General features: G+C 48.6%; 1 protein-coding gene across 1 annotated transcript in view; it reads left to right on the forward strand.

Moving 5' to 3' along the window:
• The window catches only part of Abhd2 (abhydrolase domain containing 2), a 105,617-nt gene extending 91,564 nt beyond the window's left edge, over positions 1-14,053 (forward strand). Inside the window, exons 7-11 of the mRNA XM_004623289.2 lie at positions 1,456-1,548; positions 5,197-5,307; positions 7,869-7,938; positions 9,429-9,513; positions 11,110-14,053. Coding sequence (XP_004623346.1) covers positions 1,456-1,548; positions 5,197-5,307; positions 7,869-7,938; positions 9,429-9,513; positions 11,110-11,306 — 556 coding nt within the window. The 3' untranslated portion in view covers positions 11,307-14,053. The remainder of the gene's footprint in view (positions 1-1,455; positions 1,549-5,196; positions 5,308-7,868; positions 7,939-9,428; positions 9,514-11,109) is intronic.
• Positions 14,054-17,265: the final 3,212 nt, after the last annotated feature.

The raw sequence follows: 17,265 nt of genomic DNA on the forward strand, positions 1-17,265 counted from the left end.
CTGGGCTCCACACTTCCTCCTTGAGTCCTTCTGCTGGCAGCTACGTCAGGTGACCCGGGAGCAGCTCCTGCCCTCCCTTCTCTCATGGAGAACCCAGAAGCAAGTCAAGCACTTGGCCCCTGTGCCCATCTTGTGATTTGCATCACAGATGTAAGATCTGCTTCTCCCACCTGACCTGCCAGCTCTTACCCTGTTGTTTTTTGTGTGCTTTCCCCTGGGGCATTTGGGCACTACAAGTCTCTGCTTTCTTACCACATAGCTCTGTTGTGCTTCTCCTGAAAGGTAACCTTATTTTAAGTAGCCACGCAATCTCCATCATGGGGTCCTTTCCCTCTTGAGCAGTCTCCCAGACACCTCTGAGATCTTCCATACTGTCCTTGTGCCCCACCCATTGGCATATAGCCAGCGTGACTCTGATGTCCTTTGTCCCCTCCCCTCTCCAGAGTTCCTCACTCCCATGGTTCTCCTGCACCTGTCACACACGAGGTCTGTCTATCATGATACCCTGTGCCATCACAGCTTCTTTGGAGTGCTCTGCCCTTTCACCCTCCTCCAACCCTTCTTAATTGGGCCCCCTGGGTTCTGGGCAGATACTGCCATCCCCTGAGGTGCAGGGTTTTCTACCTTCTGGTCTCTTCCACCAAAGCCAGACTTGAGGCCATGCTCACCTTGTCTAGCTGACCAGCTCACCCCTCGCCATGCCTGCCCTGCCTGCAGAATCCTAGCTAGATTGGTTCTTAGGTAAATGGTGATGTACCAGTAAAGAATAGAGCACCAGCCTGAATTTGGGGGTTCCAGGTGGGACCTCCTGAAGTAATTCCAAAGGAGAGTCTGAGTCCAGTTTATTGAGTTAGATCTTTTATGGATAGGATAAAAGGAGGTTAGTGGGGCCTGATTGGGGGGTGGGTACATGAGGCTGGGGGAGCAAGAATGGCTGAGTGTCCATCAGAGCTTGGGTGTGGACTAAGCGATACTCTTAACTCCTCATGCCACTGTGGAGAGCCCCAAGTCCGATCCTCATGGCAGGTGGGCTGTTGTGTCCCTGCCAGGCATAGCACCATGGCTGCAAGACACCACACCACCCCACTAGCCACTGCTCCTATGGCCCTGTTCCTTCAGCGTCCTCAGGCAAATAATAAAAAAAGGCTGAAGGTTAGATCAGCAACTGAAGTCCTTTTTAGGCTTCCCTGTGCCAGCAGGTGCATGGAGGAAGCATTCGAGTGATAGCTGCAGCAGCCTCTGGCAGGCTCTGTGCCCAAGAGAGGCCGGGCAGGAAGAGGAGCGGGAGTGCTGTAAGGACATGGTTTCTCCTCCCAGAGGCTTGCACGCTGTGCATCAGAGCCCTGGTTCCAATGTCATTGGGGAGAACCTCACTGTCCCCATAGGTCCTGGGGGAACCTGTGTCCCATGTCCTCCCTCCATGCCAACCCTCTCCCCTCACTGTGGTTCTTCCAGGGCCCAGGAGACCTTCATGCAGTGGGACCAGTGCCGGCGCTTCTACAACTTCCTCATGGCTGACAACATGAAGAAGATCATCCTCTCGCACAGGTACCGCCCTCCCGACCCTCTAGGAGACACAGGCTCACAGTCACCGAGAGCCCGAAGCCCTGCTCTCCAGGGAAAAATGATGTGTGGCTCAGGTGCCTGCTGAGCGCACTGGTGACTTGGTCAGGAGCAAATCCATCCTAAGCTCCATTTGCCCATCTCCGTCTGCACTGGTAATTCCTAGTCAGTCGAGGCAGGAGGCCTCCTCTACCCCATTCCTTCCTTCCCCAGTAAGCAACTGAGCTGGCCTGTCCTTGCGAAGGGGACCTTCATCCTCAGGGTGCTTCTGTGCAGGGCATCAGGGTGGCCTTGGCCAGCCTTTGGCGTTCTGACAGGCCAGAGCAGAACACGAGCCTGCCAGAACCTCAAGCCACTGCGCATTCACCAACTTGTCCTGCGTGTCCCACGCTTCTGCTCCCACCTCAGCTGTGATTTCTATCGCTGTGCCTTTGCTACCACTGTGCTCCCGCCTCCTCCCACCAGCCTGGGTCCTGGGCAGCTCCTGAGCCTCCAGCCTCTCCTACACCCCTTGGTGCCCTTCTGTGCAGCTCTGCTCATCACCCAGCCCTTCTTATTTGTTGTGCATGCTTCGTCCAAAGGACTGAACCCAGGGCCTTCACCTTGAGCTACATCTGCAGCCCTTTTTAATTTGTATTTTGAGGCAGGGTCTTCCTTTTTTTTTTCTTTTTTCTTTTTTCTTTTTTTTTTTTTTTTTTGCAGTACTGAGGATTGAACTCAGGCCCTTGCACTTGTCAGACAAACGCTTATTCTACTGAACTATCTCCTCGGCCCCTTAAAGCTACTTGAGACAAGTAACTTTTTTTTTTTTTGCAGAACTGGGAATTGAACTCAGGCCCTTGCACTTGCCAGGGAAGCACTTATTCCACTGAGCCATCTCCCCAGCCCCTAAAGAATTTTTATTTTATTTTATTTATTTATTTATTATTTTTATTTTTTTGCAGAACCGGGGATTAAACTCAGGCCCTTGTGTTTGCCAGGCAAGGGCCTGGCTCCCACTGAGCCATCTCCCCAGTGACAGGGTCTTCCTAAGTTACTGAATTGGCCAGGCTGGGCTCAAACTGTGTCACTCTCAGTCCATTCCTGATTTTGTGGGGGTTTTTTTTCCAATTTTTATTTTTTATGCATACATGTGTATAGTGCATCATGATTATATTCCTCATGGCATAAGTACATGTGTGTACCACATTTTAACTCCTTTTTCATCCTTTCTCCTTTCCTTTTCTTCTGTTGGTCCTCTTCCCTTTTCCAAAGGCCCAATCTCCCTGTTTCATATTAGCTATCTTTCATTTTGCTCTTTATATTTTGGGTTTCTTTAAATAAGAGAAACCATGTGATATTTAAGCTTATGTGTCTGATTTATTTCATTTAACTTTGTGATTTTTTTTTTCCCCAGTACCAAGAATCAAACTCAGGACCTTGCACTTGCCAAGCAGGTGTTTATGCCAGTGAACTATCTCCTAGGCCCTTAACTTTATATTAAATTAGATCCAGAGCTGGAGAGATAGTTTGGCCGTCTAAGTGCCTGCCTGGCAAGCACAAGGATCAGGGATCAGTCCCCAGTACTGCATGCCATACCCACCCTGGAACCATGGGTGCTCCATGCTGGCCATTGAAACCAGGCATGGTGGGCCTGTAATCCCAGCACTGGGGAGGCTGAGACAGGAGGATCACTACAAGTCCCAAGTTGTGTAGCGAGACCTAGTACCAGATAGATAGATAGATAGATAGATAGATAGATAGATAGATAGATTCATTGATTTAAAAAAATAAAGTAGATCCACTTTCCTACTAATGACTCAAGTTTATCCTTGTATATGGCAGACTAGTCCTCATGGTGTATAAACATCACATTTTCTTTATCCATTCACCTGTTGATAGACATATAGTCCTCTTCTAAGATATAGCTATTATGAATTGTGCTGCTATAGAGAGCCTACAGAATGAGAGAAAAAAAAAATTCTATCTTATTCTTCAGAGGACTAAGTAATATGTAGAATACATGAACTGAAAAAAAATCAGACACTCCTCCCCAATAAAAGACCCAATCAAAACTGGGTAACTGGGGGCCGGGAAGATAGCTCAGTAGAAGAAGCATTTGCTTGGCAAGCGCAAGGGCCTGAGTTCAATCCCTGATTCTGGGGAAAAAAAAAAAAAAAAAAAACTAGGTAACTGAGCTGGGTGTGATGGTGCACACCTGTAATCCCAGCACTTGGGAGGATGAGGGAGGAGGATTGTCACAAGTTCAAGGCCAGCCTAAGCTATGTATCAGGACCCTGTCTAAAAAAAGAAAAGCTGAAGTGAGCGGCCGTCCTTTGAGGCCCCTCTCGGATCTCCTCCACCACCGCCAGGCTGCTTCTCCGCGGCTCCCTCTGTGTGACTCCCACATCTTGGGAGTCCGTGCAGGGTTTGGGCGTGTTTTGGTTTCTCCAGTCTGGAGCATTCACAGGATACACTCCCTTAGGAAAGGAAGTCTGACTAAATCATCAGTTGTTTTTGGTTTTATTTTTATTTTTTATTGAGACTGGCTTTCAACTCCTGGGCTCAAACCACTTCCTGCCGCCCCAGCAGCTGGGACTATAGGCGTGTGCCACCACACCCGACTCTTAGTCTCTTTTTGTCAATGATTCAAAGAGTGTGTGGTACCGCCCAGCCCAGCACACACCCCAGCTGAGGCTTCCTGTGGGTGGGGTCATGGGCACCTGAGTAAGGCCGGTATTCACAGCTTCTCCAGCTGTCATCTAGAGGCAGCACGTGTTACACACAGATTTTCCATGGTGGCCTGTGTACCTGTAATCCTAACTATCCAGGAGGCTGAGGCAGCCTTGTGCCTAGGAGTTAGAGGCCAACCCAGGCCACATAGCAATACCACATCTCTTCAAATACAAAAAACTATGTGAGGGGCCAGGGAGATGGTCCAGTAGAATAAGCGCTTCCCTGACAAGCACAAGGGCCTGAATTCAATCCCCGCTTCCACCAAAAAAAGAAAAAGAACTCTAAACTACTGGGGCCGCTGGGGAGATAACTCAATAGAATAAGCACTTCCCTGGCAAGCGCAAGGGCCTAAATTCAATCCCGGGTTCTGAAAAAAAAAAAAAAAAAAAGACACTATGTGCATGCTTCTGAGTTCAATTCCCAGTACCAAAAACAAAACAAAAAATTAACCCTGCACCTGTTGCCCAAATGCTAACGGGTTAACTACTGTCTTTCTCCTTGAGCAGCAGCAACAATTCATAAAAAAAAAAAAAGGGCGTTTCCACTAGGGAGAGGGGATGTTCACCAACACCAGTATAAAGGGGGCTCCCCACCCCAGGTTTGGACCACTGCCCACGGCCTTCCACAGTGCAAGTCCTGAGGCCTCCCCTGTGTAACATTCCCCCAGCCTGCGGCCCAGCCTTTAGTTTGTCTGGAAGTCCCTGGGAAGGAAAGTAAGGTCGAGGGGCTCGTCTTGCTGCAGTCACCCAGGACACAGATAATTGTTCTACAGGCTGAAAGGCTCTGTTTTCAGGTCCCTTGCAGGCTGGGTCCCTCAGGATAGGACTGTCCCTGGCTTGCCATTGGTCCAGGTCCTGCTGCTGTGGCCTCTCCTCCACCAGTGATTGAGTCATTTTTTGCTTCTGTGTCTCACACTAGGCAAGCTCTCTTTGGAGACCACGTTAAGAAACCCCAGAGCCTGGAGGACACGGACTTGAGCAGACTCTACACTGCAACATCCCTGACACAGATCGATGACAATGTGATGAGGTGGGTGCCTGCAGACAGGCCAGCTCTGCCTAGCACAGCCCATCTTTGTGACAGGGCCTCCCCACCCCCTTGAATAAGTGTCCTGCTGGGCGTGGTGGCACACGCCTGGAATCCCAGCACTTGAGAGGCTGAGGCAGAAGGATCACTGAGTGTGTGAGGCCTGCCTAAGCTGTGTAGCAAGCGTGAGGCCAGGCTGGGCTACGCAGTGAGCTCAAGGCCAGCCCAAACTACAAAGCAAGATTCTGTCTCAAAAAAAGTGTCTGGTGTCTAAACACAGATTTTCACAGAAAAATCCTAACATCTTGGAAATAGCGAGAGGAACTGACCACACATCTTGCCTCATACTGCTGACTTGAACTGAGGGGACAGGTGTGTACGTCCACCTGTGTTCTACCTCCCTGACCCCTTTGGGCACCTACGATCTTGACCTTCACAGTGATCTCTTTCCTTATATTCTAACTAAGGTCAGCTTCAAAAGGTAGAGTTGATTGCTGACCTCACTATTCTCTTTAAAAAGGCCATCATCCTGCTCACTGAGCAAGTGTTTGATGTCTTTTTTTGTTCCCATGCTTGAGATTGAACCTGAGCCTTTGCACTGAGCTACATCCCCAGCCCTTTTTTAAATGTAATTACTTGAATAAGTGCTTCCCTGGCAAGCGCAAGGGCCTGAGTTCAATCCCCAGTTCCGCCAATAAATTAATTAATTAATTAATTAATTGAATTACTTGAAGGCAGGGTCTCACTCACAAAGTGGCCCCCGCTGGACTTGCAGTCCTCCTCCTCAGCCTGCGGAGTACTGAGATTACAGACAGGCAACACCACGCCTGGCCATTTAGTGCCTTTAAGCTTGGTCTAAAGTGAGAAAGTCCATTAGTACCTTGGTTCGTGAACACAGTTGTTTGCCAGCTCTGTGTCAGGCGACAGACATGACTGTGGCTGTGTTTTTTGCATGAACATGAACGTGGCCATTTTCCCCACAGTCATGGCACAGATTAAGTTCGTGAACCGAGGTGTCACAGTATACATTCAGGATATAGGTAGATAACGATCTGAGGCCATAGGGTTGCTGCTTTTCTTCCTGTGGGATTTGATTAACCTTCTTGCACCCAATAGCCTTGAAATGTACCTGTTAACAGTTTCTCAGGAGAAACAGAAACTGGGAAATTGCTGGTGTATTGAGAAGAGAAGAGTGAATCATAGCCACCACCCACACTTAGATGGGTTGTATGAATTATTAACGAACATGAAAAAGCAAATAAGCTCTAATACAGTTGTAACGGGGGACTTCAATACCCTGCTGTTGCAAATAGACAGATGAACTAGACAAAAAATCAATAATGAAATATTAGAACTGAGTTAAACTTTTGCACAAATGGATTTAGTAGATGTGTACAGCATGTCTAATTTTTAAAAAGTCACTTGAATTTCCCAGTTTGTCTTCTGAGTTTGTAAGCCCCAAAGAGAATCCCCTGGGCTTTCCATGGAGTTCCTCCTCTTTCATGGAGTTCAGTTGTAGCAGTTTTGTGGACATAACCTATCTTGGAAGCCCCCTCACTCTGGTGAATGGGAACATTTTCCCAAGACTGCAAGGGGACCAACTGCACAAGGACGGGGCTCCTGGGGAGGATTTCTGCACTCAGCCTGTTTCCTATCCAAAGGCCACCAAGGGTCCAGCCTCAGTTTTGTGGGTCATTCCCAGGCGAGCTGTGTACAGAGACCAGAGGTGGAAGAATGCTCCCCTTCAAAGGATGTGGCATACTGTCAGGGTCTGGCATCAAAACAGAAAAGAGCCACCCTTCCAGGCCAAACCCCGCCCCTGAGCCAGGAGAAAGGAGGCTTTCAGAGATGCTGCAGCTGGGCTGCCTCAGCCTGGCTCTGGAGTTCCAGGCTGAGCCTCGCCAGGGTCAGAGCACAGCACAGAGCAAGGCTGTGGGATTCAGACAGGTGCACCCGAGCTGTGGGTAAATGTTGTGTGTGCCTCATTACCACTCCACGAGTACACAGGGCAGCAACTGTGAGCCCATGTCTCATCTCTGTGTTCCAGTACATGTTTCATTCCAGTTCACAGCGGCCCAGTGAGTGACTGTAACAGGAAGGACTTTTGTTCAAAACAAAGTTCTAGCACATCTTTGAATTTCAGCTTTTCTATAGTCTCATGTAGTGTCACACTGCCTCAAATGACGTGACATCACAAGTCATTATAAAGACCTCCAGTCATACGTCTCAGAGCACCTCCCAGGACAGTCCTGTCTCTAGACCCAGTGTACCTCTAGGGGAGCAGCTGAGGTGAGGACAAGTTGAGCCACTCCCCTAAGGTCACACAGCAGTGAGTGGCCAGGTTAGGATTTGGACCCAGCCGCCAAAGCCAGTGCTCTTGACCCCAGATGCTTTCCCCTCTATACAAACTATGTCAGTACAGAACCTGGGGGAGCAATACAATCAGCCTGGCCTTCAGACCCAACTTGGCTGCTGGCACGCTTTGACCCAGTGCGGTGAGCTCAGTTCTGATCTTACAACTAATGTTGTTTTGTCCTTTTTCTCCCCCACCCCATGTGTTCCAGGAAGTTCCATGGCTATAACTCCCTCCAGGAGTACTATGAGGAGGAGAGCTGCATGAGGTATCTGCACAGGGTGAGTGGCCAGTCCCAGCTCGGAACTCATGTTATCTCCCTGTAGCTCTGTCTATGTCCAGCAGATTCCTAGCCTTCCTGAGTTCCTTGGTGGAAGCTCCATCACCGTCTAGCTGGGTTTGGACTTTTTATTGAACCAACATCTGTGGCCACCATACGCTGCCCCCAGAGCCGCCCAGTAAGCCAGGCTGCTCCTTAGGCTATAAGAAAGCTCTTAACGTTGCTGAATGCTCCGATTCTTCTTAGGCTTCCTTTTACAGCGTAATCCCTCCAGGTTTCTGTTGTGGTTCATGGGAGAGCCATCTCGGTCTCCCACCATCCTGGACTGCTGTGTATTTCATAGCACGGTGCCTAGAACTGAACTCCAGGTTCCGGCCGAGGTCTGGTGAGCACGGAGTAAGCGAGGTGCTCTGTGTCACAGTGATGAGCGCATCTGTAGACTCATTTACATCTGTGCAATTTTTAGCAACTGCAATAATAAGCTGTGTGTATTGTTGTGGTGAACTAAAGCTCTATATGTATTTTTTACCTGAGCCATCAGCAAGCTGGTCTCTGGTTCTGTCTCTATACAGCTCCTCCTTTTATGCATACACAGACTTGCCCGTTTGTCCCACTCATTGTCCACCTGTTGGTTTGGCCCACCAGTCCCCCAGCTGGGCCGATCGCATGACTTAGCTCTTCATCTGTCTTGGCAGTCAGCTCGCCTCATTCAGCAGCAGCATCCAGGCTTTGGGCATTTGAGCCACAGGGGAGCACTGAGCTGCAAAGTGCTAACGTCAGAGCCCCAACGTAGCAGAGCCAGTCCTCACCCCAGTATGACTGTTGAGCACCATCTGAGTTCTCTGTCAGCACCGCTTCCACACAAGTGCAAAAGGAGGCTATTGGCTATGTTGCTAAAACAGCCACAGATGCCACCCTGCTCAGAGTCCTGCAGCACCCACTACCCTACTCCTGGATTCAGCCTTCAGATTCTTCTAAGAAGTCTCTGTCTAGAGTGGGGTACACTTCCGTTTTCTTCCCCCTACTGCTAACTGAATGGATGAGTACACCTTTTGGTAAAGTCTTTCACCTGAAAGGCATGGCTAGTCTGGAAAGCTGGGAAAAAGATCAGAAATATTTTGACAGTGAACGCCTTTGAGCACTCTCCTCTCCGCCAGAAGATGCAGGTCCCCTGCAGCTCCTGCACACACCTACTGCCCAGCAGGGAGCACAGAAGCACTTTCAACTCACTTTCCCATGGCCTGTGAAGGCCAGGCAAGCTGAGCTGTAACCCCACTCCATTTCCCTTTGCTTTTTTTTTTTTTTTTTTTTGTCAGAACCGGGGATTGAACTCAGCCCCTTGTGCTTGCCAGGGAAGCACTTACTCCACTGAGCCATCTCCCTGGCCCCCCTTTGCTTTTAAGACATGTCTGGTAGTGAATTTGAGCCCTGTGTCAGTGGGGCTAGAAAAGTGAGCCCATCTTTGAAGTCTGCTTCATTTTCTCATTGTAGATTTATGTACCACTCATGTTGGTGAATGCGGCTGATGACCCCTTGGTGCATGAAAGTCTTCTAACCATTCCAAAATCTCTTTCAGGTAAGTGTTTTCTCCTCCTGCTCCCCAGCCATTCAACAGATTGCCCCAGTAAATTCTGTTACCTTCCCTGAGCTTCCAGCCTCTGGAGACCAGCCTCTTAGGGGAGCAACAACTTGTGGCACTATTCTTACTCTGTGTCTGATGTCCTGGGGCTGGGAAGGCCCTGGGCAGAGCCTTCTTGGGGTCCCGTTCTCATGCAGGAGACAGGACCATCCCTAGTGTCTGTCCAAGAGGGATTTTTATGGTGTTCTTTGCAATTATTGAATCAAGATTGTGATTCCACTAAGTGAGAGGATTTTCCTTAAAGAGATACCTAGACTAAAAATTTGACCTGAAAAGCAAAACAAAATACCAGTTCTGCTACCTCTGATGATAGCTTTTCTATCTGCTTCATGGATAAAAATATAAGCAGCATAACTTCTGTGCTGGGTAGGGAGCTAAGAGGAAAAGCGGGGAGGTTACAGGAGTAAATGTTGGGGCACCCACGTTAGTCATTTCAGACCCCCAGGCCTTCAGGTCCCAGCACCCTCTGCAGTCCTCTGTGATTGCCTTTCTCTTGTAAATTCAGTTACATCCCCAGGAGGAAGTGTGCCTCTGGTTCTCCTGTGGCCCTGAGCTAGGCAGAGGTGATATAGCCAGCAGAGTGTCCACAGCCTGCCTGGGCTAGCCCCCTGCTCAGCACTAAGCCTGGGGGTGAGGGGGCCATGTCACATGGTCAGAGCTGTCTCCATCCCCTCTCTAACCATAGGCTTAGTGCCACCCGGCCACGAGTGCAGCAGAGAAAGTAAGCACTAACACCCAGCTCCTTCACTCACTGGGCTAATACCACATGAGTTTCTAGAACAGCAACCAAAACGGGAGTGAGACAAGAAAAATCCCTAGAGAGCCAGCAAGAGGGCCCTGTTAGCCATTCCCTGGGAAGACAAATACTTCCTGTCAAACCTGGCTGACGGCTGTGCACATATCTTCAGTGGTGCCTTATCCTAGCCCTTGTGGGGTGGGGCCAACCAAACCAAGGGTTCACAAAGCAAGCTTCAGCTAGCTCTCAGGATGGCCTGCTAGCAGGCGATGTTCACAGACTGGGTGTCTTCTGATACAACTTTCAGCTTGAAGTTAACCCTTAGTCTTAAGTGCCTGGCATGAAAAACCATTGATGCCACTGAATTCTCCTTGTTCTATAGTAAATAACACTGCATGCTCTGAACCCCACTCTGAGCCTGCCCACCCCAGTTTACTAGATCAGGTACCCTGGGGGATCCAGATGCACAAAGTTGGGGAGGATAACAGGTTGCCTGGGAGCAGTAGCAGCCTGATGCCTGGACCCCCTCCTTAGCTCTTCTCTTCCGTCTTCCCTGAGATACTTCCAGTCTGAGTGTGTCCTGGACTTAGAGTCAGAAGGACTCCTGAAGTGGGTACCCATTCTACACCAAAGCCAAGCTGAGTCACATCAAAGGCCTATGCCCATGTTGGTGACCAAAGCAGAGGAAGCAGAGGTTGGGTGACTTTCCCATGAGTAAAGTACCCCAGTCAGCTCCCCCTTACCCCTCTCACCTGGTTCTCAGTAAGGAGTAGTAACCCGCTGCCTTTGCCCTGCAGAGAAACGGGAGAACGTCATGTTTGTGCTGCCCCTGCATGGGGGCCACCTGGGCTTCTTTGAAGGCTCTGTGCTGTTCCCTGAGCCTCTGACGTGGATGGATAAGCTGGTGGTAGAGTACGCCAATGCCATCTGCCACTGGGAACGAAACAAGTCACAGTGCTCTGACACGGAGCAGGTGGAGGTGGAGCTGGAGTGAGGCCTCGGGACTCCGGCAAGCTGCAGTGGCCTGCCCCTAGGCCCCACGTCCCTTACTCGCTGCTTCAGGTCCCCCATCTCCCTCCTGACCTGGATCTGACCTCATACCATCAGCGGGCCACTTGTCATGCGCTCCTATCTCAAGTAGGCAGCTCTCTCCTGGGGGCTCCAGGCTATTTTTGTGCTTACTTACTGGTTTTCTCCACTGCATTGTTAGCCATGGTGACAAGCAACAGGATTCGCACCGTGTCAGGTTTCAGCATCTGATTGCTTTTAAGCCAAGTACACCTAGTTTCTCTATTCAAAATGTGTCTGGACAGCAGTTTTGCTTTGCCAATCAAAAGGCCTTTCCCTGAGAACAGCAAAGGACACATGTTACTTCGTGGTGATTGTATGTGCCCTTCCGTGGAGTTCCCCATCCTAAGCGAGTGCTGAGGACTGCTGAGTTTGGGAATCCTAGCACATGGGCCTCTTAAATGGCAAAGGAATTCCCCTGAGTCACAAGCCAAGTTTTCTTCCTGCTCATCTTCCAAGCAGTTTCCTCATGCCTCGCTGCTGCTGAGATTCTCATGGGGCATTTGTTAAAAATTCAGCCTCCCAGGCCCCTCCCCTTGCCGATGGTCTGGGAAGGGGTCTGGGGATTTTAATTTTTAACAAGTGCCCCAGGAGATTCTCATCACCAGGCAAACTTGGGAAACGCCTGTCCCGGCGCTTTTCCATCACAGCACCTGATGGCGCATCTTATTGCAACTCATAGTCACTGGTGCCACCTCACTCCTAGGGGCTTCCAGAGCAGCAAGGCATATTGTGTAACTTCCCTGTGTGATCACAGTGTGATGTCCTGACAAAGGCCTTGGGGAGGAGTGGGAATTTGGGCTGACCCTGGCTTTGCTTCTCACTGGCTCTGTGGCCCTGCAAGAGTCCTTTTGAACCTGAGGCTCTTCACCTATGCCATGGGGTGGGGGACCTTGGACCAGGTAATGGCCGACATGACCACCAATTCTGAAGTTCAATGATAAACTCAGTCTACTGAGGTTTGAGAGAACATCCCTCTTGGGACCGCATGGCTGTCATCATTTGCCTTTTGTTTGTTTGTTTGTTTGTTTGTTTGTTTGTTTTTTCCCTGTCCCTCATTTCATATAAAGAGGCCTGGGGAGTCTTTTTAAGCACTTAATTGTAATTTTAGTTTCTAACCCTGGTCCCTCTAACTCTGGTTTGAAGAAAGATGTTTCCACCCGAAGGTGTCACTTGAAACATTGAAAAGAATAGTCTCTAATTGTTAACTGTTGGATGGATCTTTCTGAACTGTCTTAAGTGAAAACATCACTATAGGTTTCAAGTACTTTTCTCCAGTCCTGTGGTACTTGACTATCTAAGAACCCTAAGAGCCCTGCACTTGGAAAACTCAGCAGTTGCTCTCTGGAAACAAACAACTCTGAGAGAAATCACCTGGATACTTTACAAAGCTATTTTCTCTCCTTCATTTCCTTTGGCAGCAGGACAGACTAGAAAATAATTTGTGAGTCTGTGGGCAGGGGGCCATCTGAGCTCTCCTAAATGCCAGCCCAAAGGGTATCCTGGCTGGAGTTTGGGCACTGGCCCAAGTGAATGTGATGGTAACGCCTGTAGCCTGAAGAAGTGCTTTCCTGACAATCACAAGATCACCCTGATAACAACAGAAGCAGCCATTCTCTCCGAAGACTGAGATTTCTGTGGTCTCAACTTCGCTTTGGTATAATTTCTCACAGCATCAGATTGTGGAACTCCGGCTTTTCTCCCAAACTGTTGTTTTTGTCAATGCATTTTCTTTTCATGTTCTTTTTGCACAAATTGGCACTTTATCCTCTGCCCCTCAATCTGAAAGCTAGTCTTTCCCATCTGTTACTTCTCCCACCACCCAATCACAACTATAACCTAGAAGATTCCTAGCCATCATTCCTGCTATGACCTTCATCCCTTGAAGGAATTTTTACTTTTTGTGAAAATAGGTAAATTAAGCAATAACTTGAAAGGGTTGACTCGCCATCCCCAGAAGTGAGGGGCTCCTTTTGTTTGCCTGAGGCTACATCTCTTGACCCATAGACTAGAGTGGTAGCCCAGGTACGAATCCCTTCAGGAGAAAAGACCACTCTGTGGTCTCACACCCGGGGAGGGGAGTGGTACTAGGAGCGTGGGACACAGATTTGCCACCAGAATCCCCCAGGAGGTGGGGGCAGCTGAAATCTCCTCAGTGTGTGATCTGAATGGTACTTACATTTCATTTTGGTTCACATGATATCAACTGAAGCCCTCTGTTCAGGCCTCAGGCTCTCAGGCGTGGAAGTGAGCCCAGGACTGTGGCTGTCTCACAGGAGGATTCTTGTTTGTGCCTGAATGAGAGCACAGAGGGACTGAACGTGGAGATGCAAAGTCGCCTGGTCAACAAGGGACCGGCACTTTCTATGTAGGTCATCTTTTTCCTTCCTCTGGACTTCTGCGCTCTCCTTCCCAGTCATTCATTACTGATGAAAATGCAAATGCTCTCCTTGCTAGTAAGGTTTTATTTGAGCTAAAACAAGGCTGAATCTTTGAAGAGTATACAAATCTTCTATTTTCAAATCATATCAAGGCTATAAATCATGTAGATGTGGACAGTTCTTTGGCAGCAATCACTTGTCAAAACCTAAGGGGCAGAAGCACCCACTTTTCACCTTGCCCCCCAAATAATTGGAAGACAATGGTCCTAGTCAGATTAGGATTCTCTGACTTTGAAAAATAGTATCAAGCCTCTTTGATACATTTATATGAGAAGGGAGTTTAGTGGAATAGCAGAAAACCTCTTATCTTTCCTGCAGCAGGTTCATACCCATGATTCCAGAAGAGTAAGGAGAGAAAGTTGTGTGTTGTCACATTCCTTGAGCTCTCTGCAGGGAATCTTAGGGCCCACCACGAGGTGGAAATTACATTTGAAGAGGAGCATTTCTGACATGGTGTCATGGAACCAAGGCCTGGGAGAGCCACCTCTTAACCCACTGTCCCAAAATCACATTGGACATGTGGAAAAGTCACTTCACCTCTCAGCCTGTCACCTCATCTTAGGCCATCTTGAAGGCTATGTCACCTGCCAGGTCATTGTTAAACATTTGCCTGAACTTGGCCTCTGCAGCACTTGCAGGTGGCAGGGGCTGGTCACTGCCCACGGCTCATCACAAGGGGCCTGGGAGAGAGCAAGTTTGTTCATTCAGCTTTTCCTTCTTAGAACGCTGGATACTGTCCAAAGCCCTGTGTCTCTGACTGGCACCTCTTCCAGATCTCCACTGTCACCATAGTCTCCTTGTGATTCTGAGGGCAGTCTCGTGGCTGGCAGGTGCTGGCCACTGGGGTGAGGACACTGTCTCCGTCCTTTAGCAGGACAAGGCAGAGCACAGAGAACTTCCAGAGCAGAAATCCTTCCTCCTCAGGCTTTCATTCTAAAGCAGTCTTCACTGAGCTGAACTGTCTGGGCTGTTGCGCTTATATTGCCTGCATCTGAAGGAGTGTTCTGTGTAACTGGGCGACTTGTGAGGTGGCAGAAGTAGTGCATGAGTTCTTATCTGGGTTTGCCAGGCAAGCAGATGCCTGAGATTAAGAGGCTTTTCCTTTTTTAGTACTGGGGACTGAACCCACAGCCTTCCGTCACACTGAGCTATATCTCCAGCCCCCTTTTCTATTTCTTATTTTGAGACAGGGTCCTGCTAAGTTGCCTCAAGAGGGGCAACTGCCTCAGTCTCTCAAGTGCTGGGATGACAGGCAGACACTCCTTTTGCTCTGGCCTTGACCCTAATGAGAGCTAAAGTAAAGATCACTGAAACAGCCCATTGAATTGTAGGAACCAAGTTTTAAGTGTAGGAACTAAGTTTTTGTCCCTTCGGCAGACTGGAGTTGTTCGGGAGCATTTCCCGGCAGCACTCCATCACAATATCATCTGGAACTGTCTTCTTTGCTCACAGAGCCTTAACTTTTCTCTAGAAGATCCCTTGGTATCACAACAATATTGTGGCACAGAAATTCAAATTCTTCTGTGGTGGAAGTGTGAAGCAAAGTCACAGCCAAGCCAGAGTATTCTCTGCAGGGGCCTGAGGGCTCCTCATGAAGTTACACACCATCTCCCAGCCCTCCACAGAACATGCACCCAGCATGGGCCACGAGGCCTCATCTCTGGCACCCCTGTGCCTTTTGGTTTTGGCCTTATTCAGTCACTTGGGTTACCTGGATACCTGCCTGTGGCATCTTGAGGCCAAGCAGTGAAGGGCAAGGTTTCCTTCCACCTCTATGATCTAAGCAGAAAGAAGTACATACCCCCTCTTCATAAACTAGGTTACTTTTGCCAAATTGTGTTTGGAGCTAAGGAAAGGGGAATAAGCCCCACTGGCAGAGGGACCTGGAAGACCACCCAAAGCAAAGGCCACCTGCTCTCCCTGTGTCACTGCTGCCACTACCCCTGGGTGCCATGGCCCACATGCTTCCAGAGCAGCTCATGGCAGCAGGCCACAGAGGACAGCACGCCAGCCATTCTCCAACTCCTAGGGAACAGACAGCTGCACCTTTTGCAAGAGCCAGTCCATGTTTTCTGAACCATTTCCCTAGCATATAGGTGGATAGAGCTTTTGTGTACAGCATCTCTGGTAAGCTGAAGGTAGTTTCAGACTGGTGGAGTGTCACATTTTGAGTTTCATGAAATTCTCAGCTTTTAATAGCTTCCTATCAAATCCATAACCTACCTTCTCCTGCTCTGGTCCCCAGTAGCCAATAAATCCACCATTGCCATAAGTTGGGGACAGTCCATTTATAGTCCTTGGAGAAATATCTACGTTTAGTCACAGTGGGCATTCTCCTCCCAGACACCTAGAATAATTGCTGCCCACCTTGGTCCCGGGGCCAACCACTTCTCCCCCAGGCTGTTCTTAGGAGTGGCCAAAGCTCCTCGGTGCAGGAGCAAGGTTCCTTTTGGTTTGTATTTGGGCCTCTTTGGTTTTCCTAAAGCACAAGTCCATGTAGAAGCCTGTCACCTCTCCACACCAGTTCCAAGTGATCTGGGTCTCTCCCACTGCCTCAGGAAGACCTTCACTGTACCTGAGCTTTTGACTTCTGCCATTGCAGCTGCCTTAGTGATGCCAGGGGTGGGGGTGGGGGACGGGGCGCCAGTTTGATCTCTTTTTCCCTGTGAGACCCCTTTCAGCCATGTTCTTCTTGGCAGATCTGCTTCCAGATTGATTTTTAAGAACCATCACTTTTACATTCCTGATTCTGGTTCTTTTATTGTGTTATATTTAAATTTTCCAAAACTTCAAATGCTGCCCCCAAAATACTGTATTTTTGAGTTTTTGTTCATAGCACCTCTACGCTGCTGGATCTTTGGGGGGAAATACAGTATCCTTCAGTGCTGAGGTGTTTAAGGTTTGCAACTAGCAATGCAATTTTTTCTAAATATGAGGATATTTACCTTTATTAAGAAATTATACTAAACAATGATGTCCTTGATCATTTTCTGTTCTCATATTACTTTTGATTCTACTTTGATTCTGTGTGGTGGTGAACAAAGATCATTACAAACAAAAACCGTAATTTTGTTATCTTTGATTCAATGGAATTTCTTTACTTAAAAAAATAAAGATTAAAAATGTGCTGTTTGGTATGTTTGTTTTGTCTAGTGGGGCTTTTCTACTGAAAAGGGATTCCTCCTGTATCTTCAACAAAACATGAGTTTAATGGAAATCCACAAAACACCAATTTCCTCTCACAACTGACCCTACCGTTGCCTTGCAAACAAATATCATAGGCACGGCCAGCCCACTGTGACCTCACAAGCCTGCCCTGTGCAGACAAACAAACCAAGAGCCGAAATAGGTGAGTTGTTGATGGTCAGTCACTTTCTACAGTGAACCATGCAGACAAATTCAAGACACTGGGGAAACAGTGCTTACCAGAAATTACTGCTTTTC

This window comes from Octodon degus, unplaced genomic scaffold (genome assembly GCF_000260255.1).
Source record: "Octodon degus isolate 3935 unplaced genomic scaffold, OctDeg1.0 scaffold00002, whole genome shotgun sequence".
Taxonomy (NCBI): Eukaryota; Metazoa; Chordata; class Mammalia; order Rodentia; family Octodontidae; genus Octodon; species Octodon degus.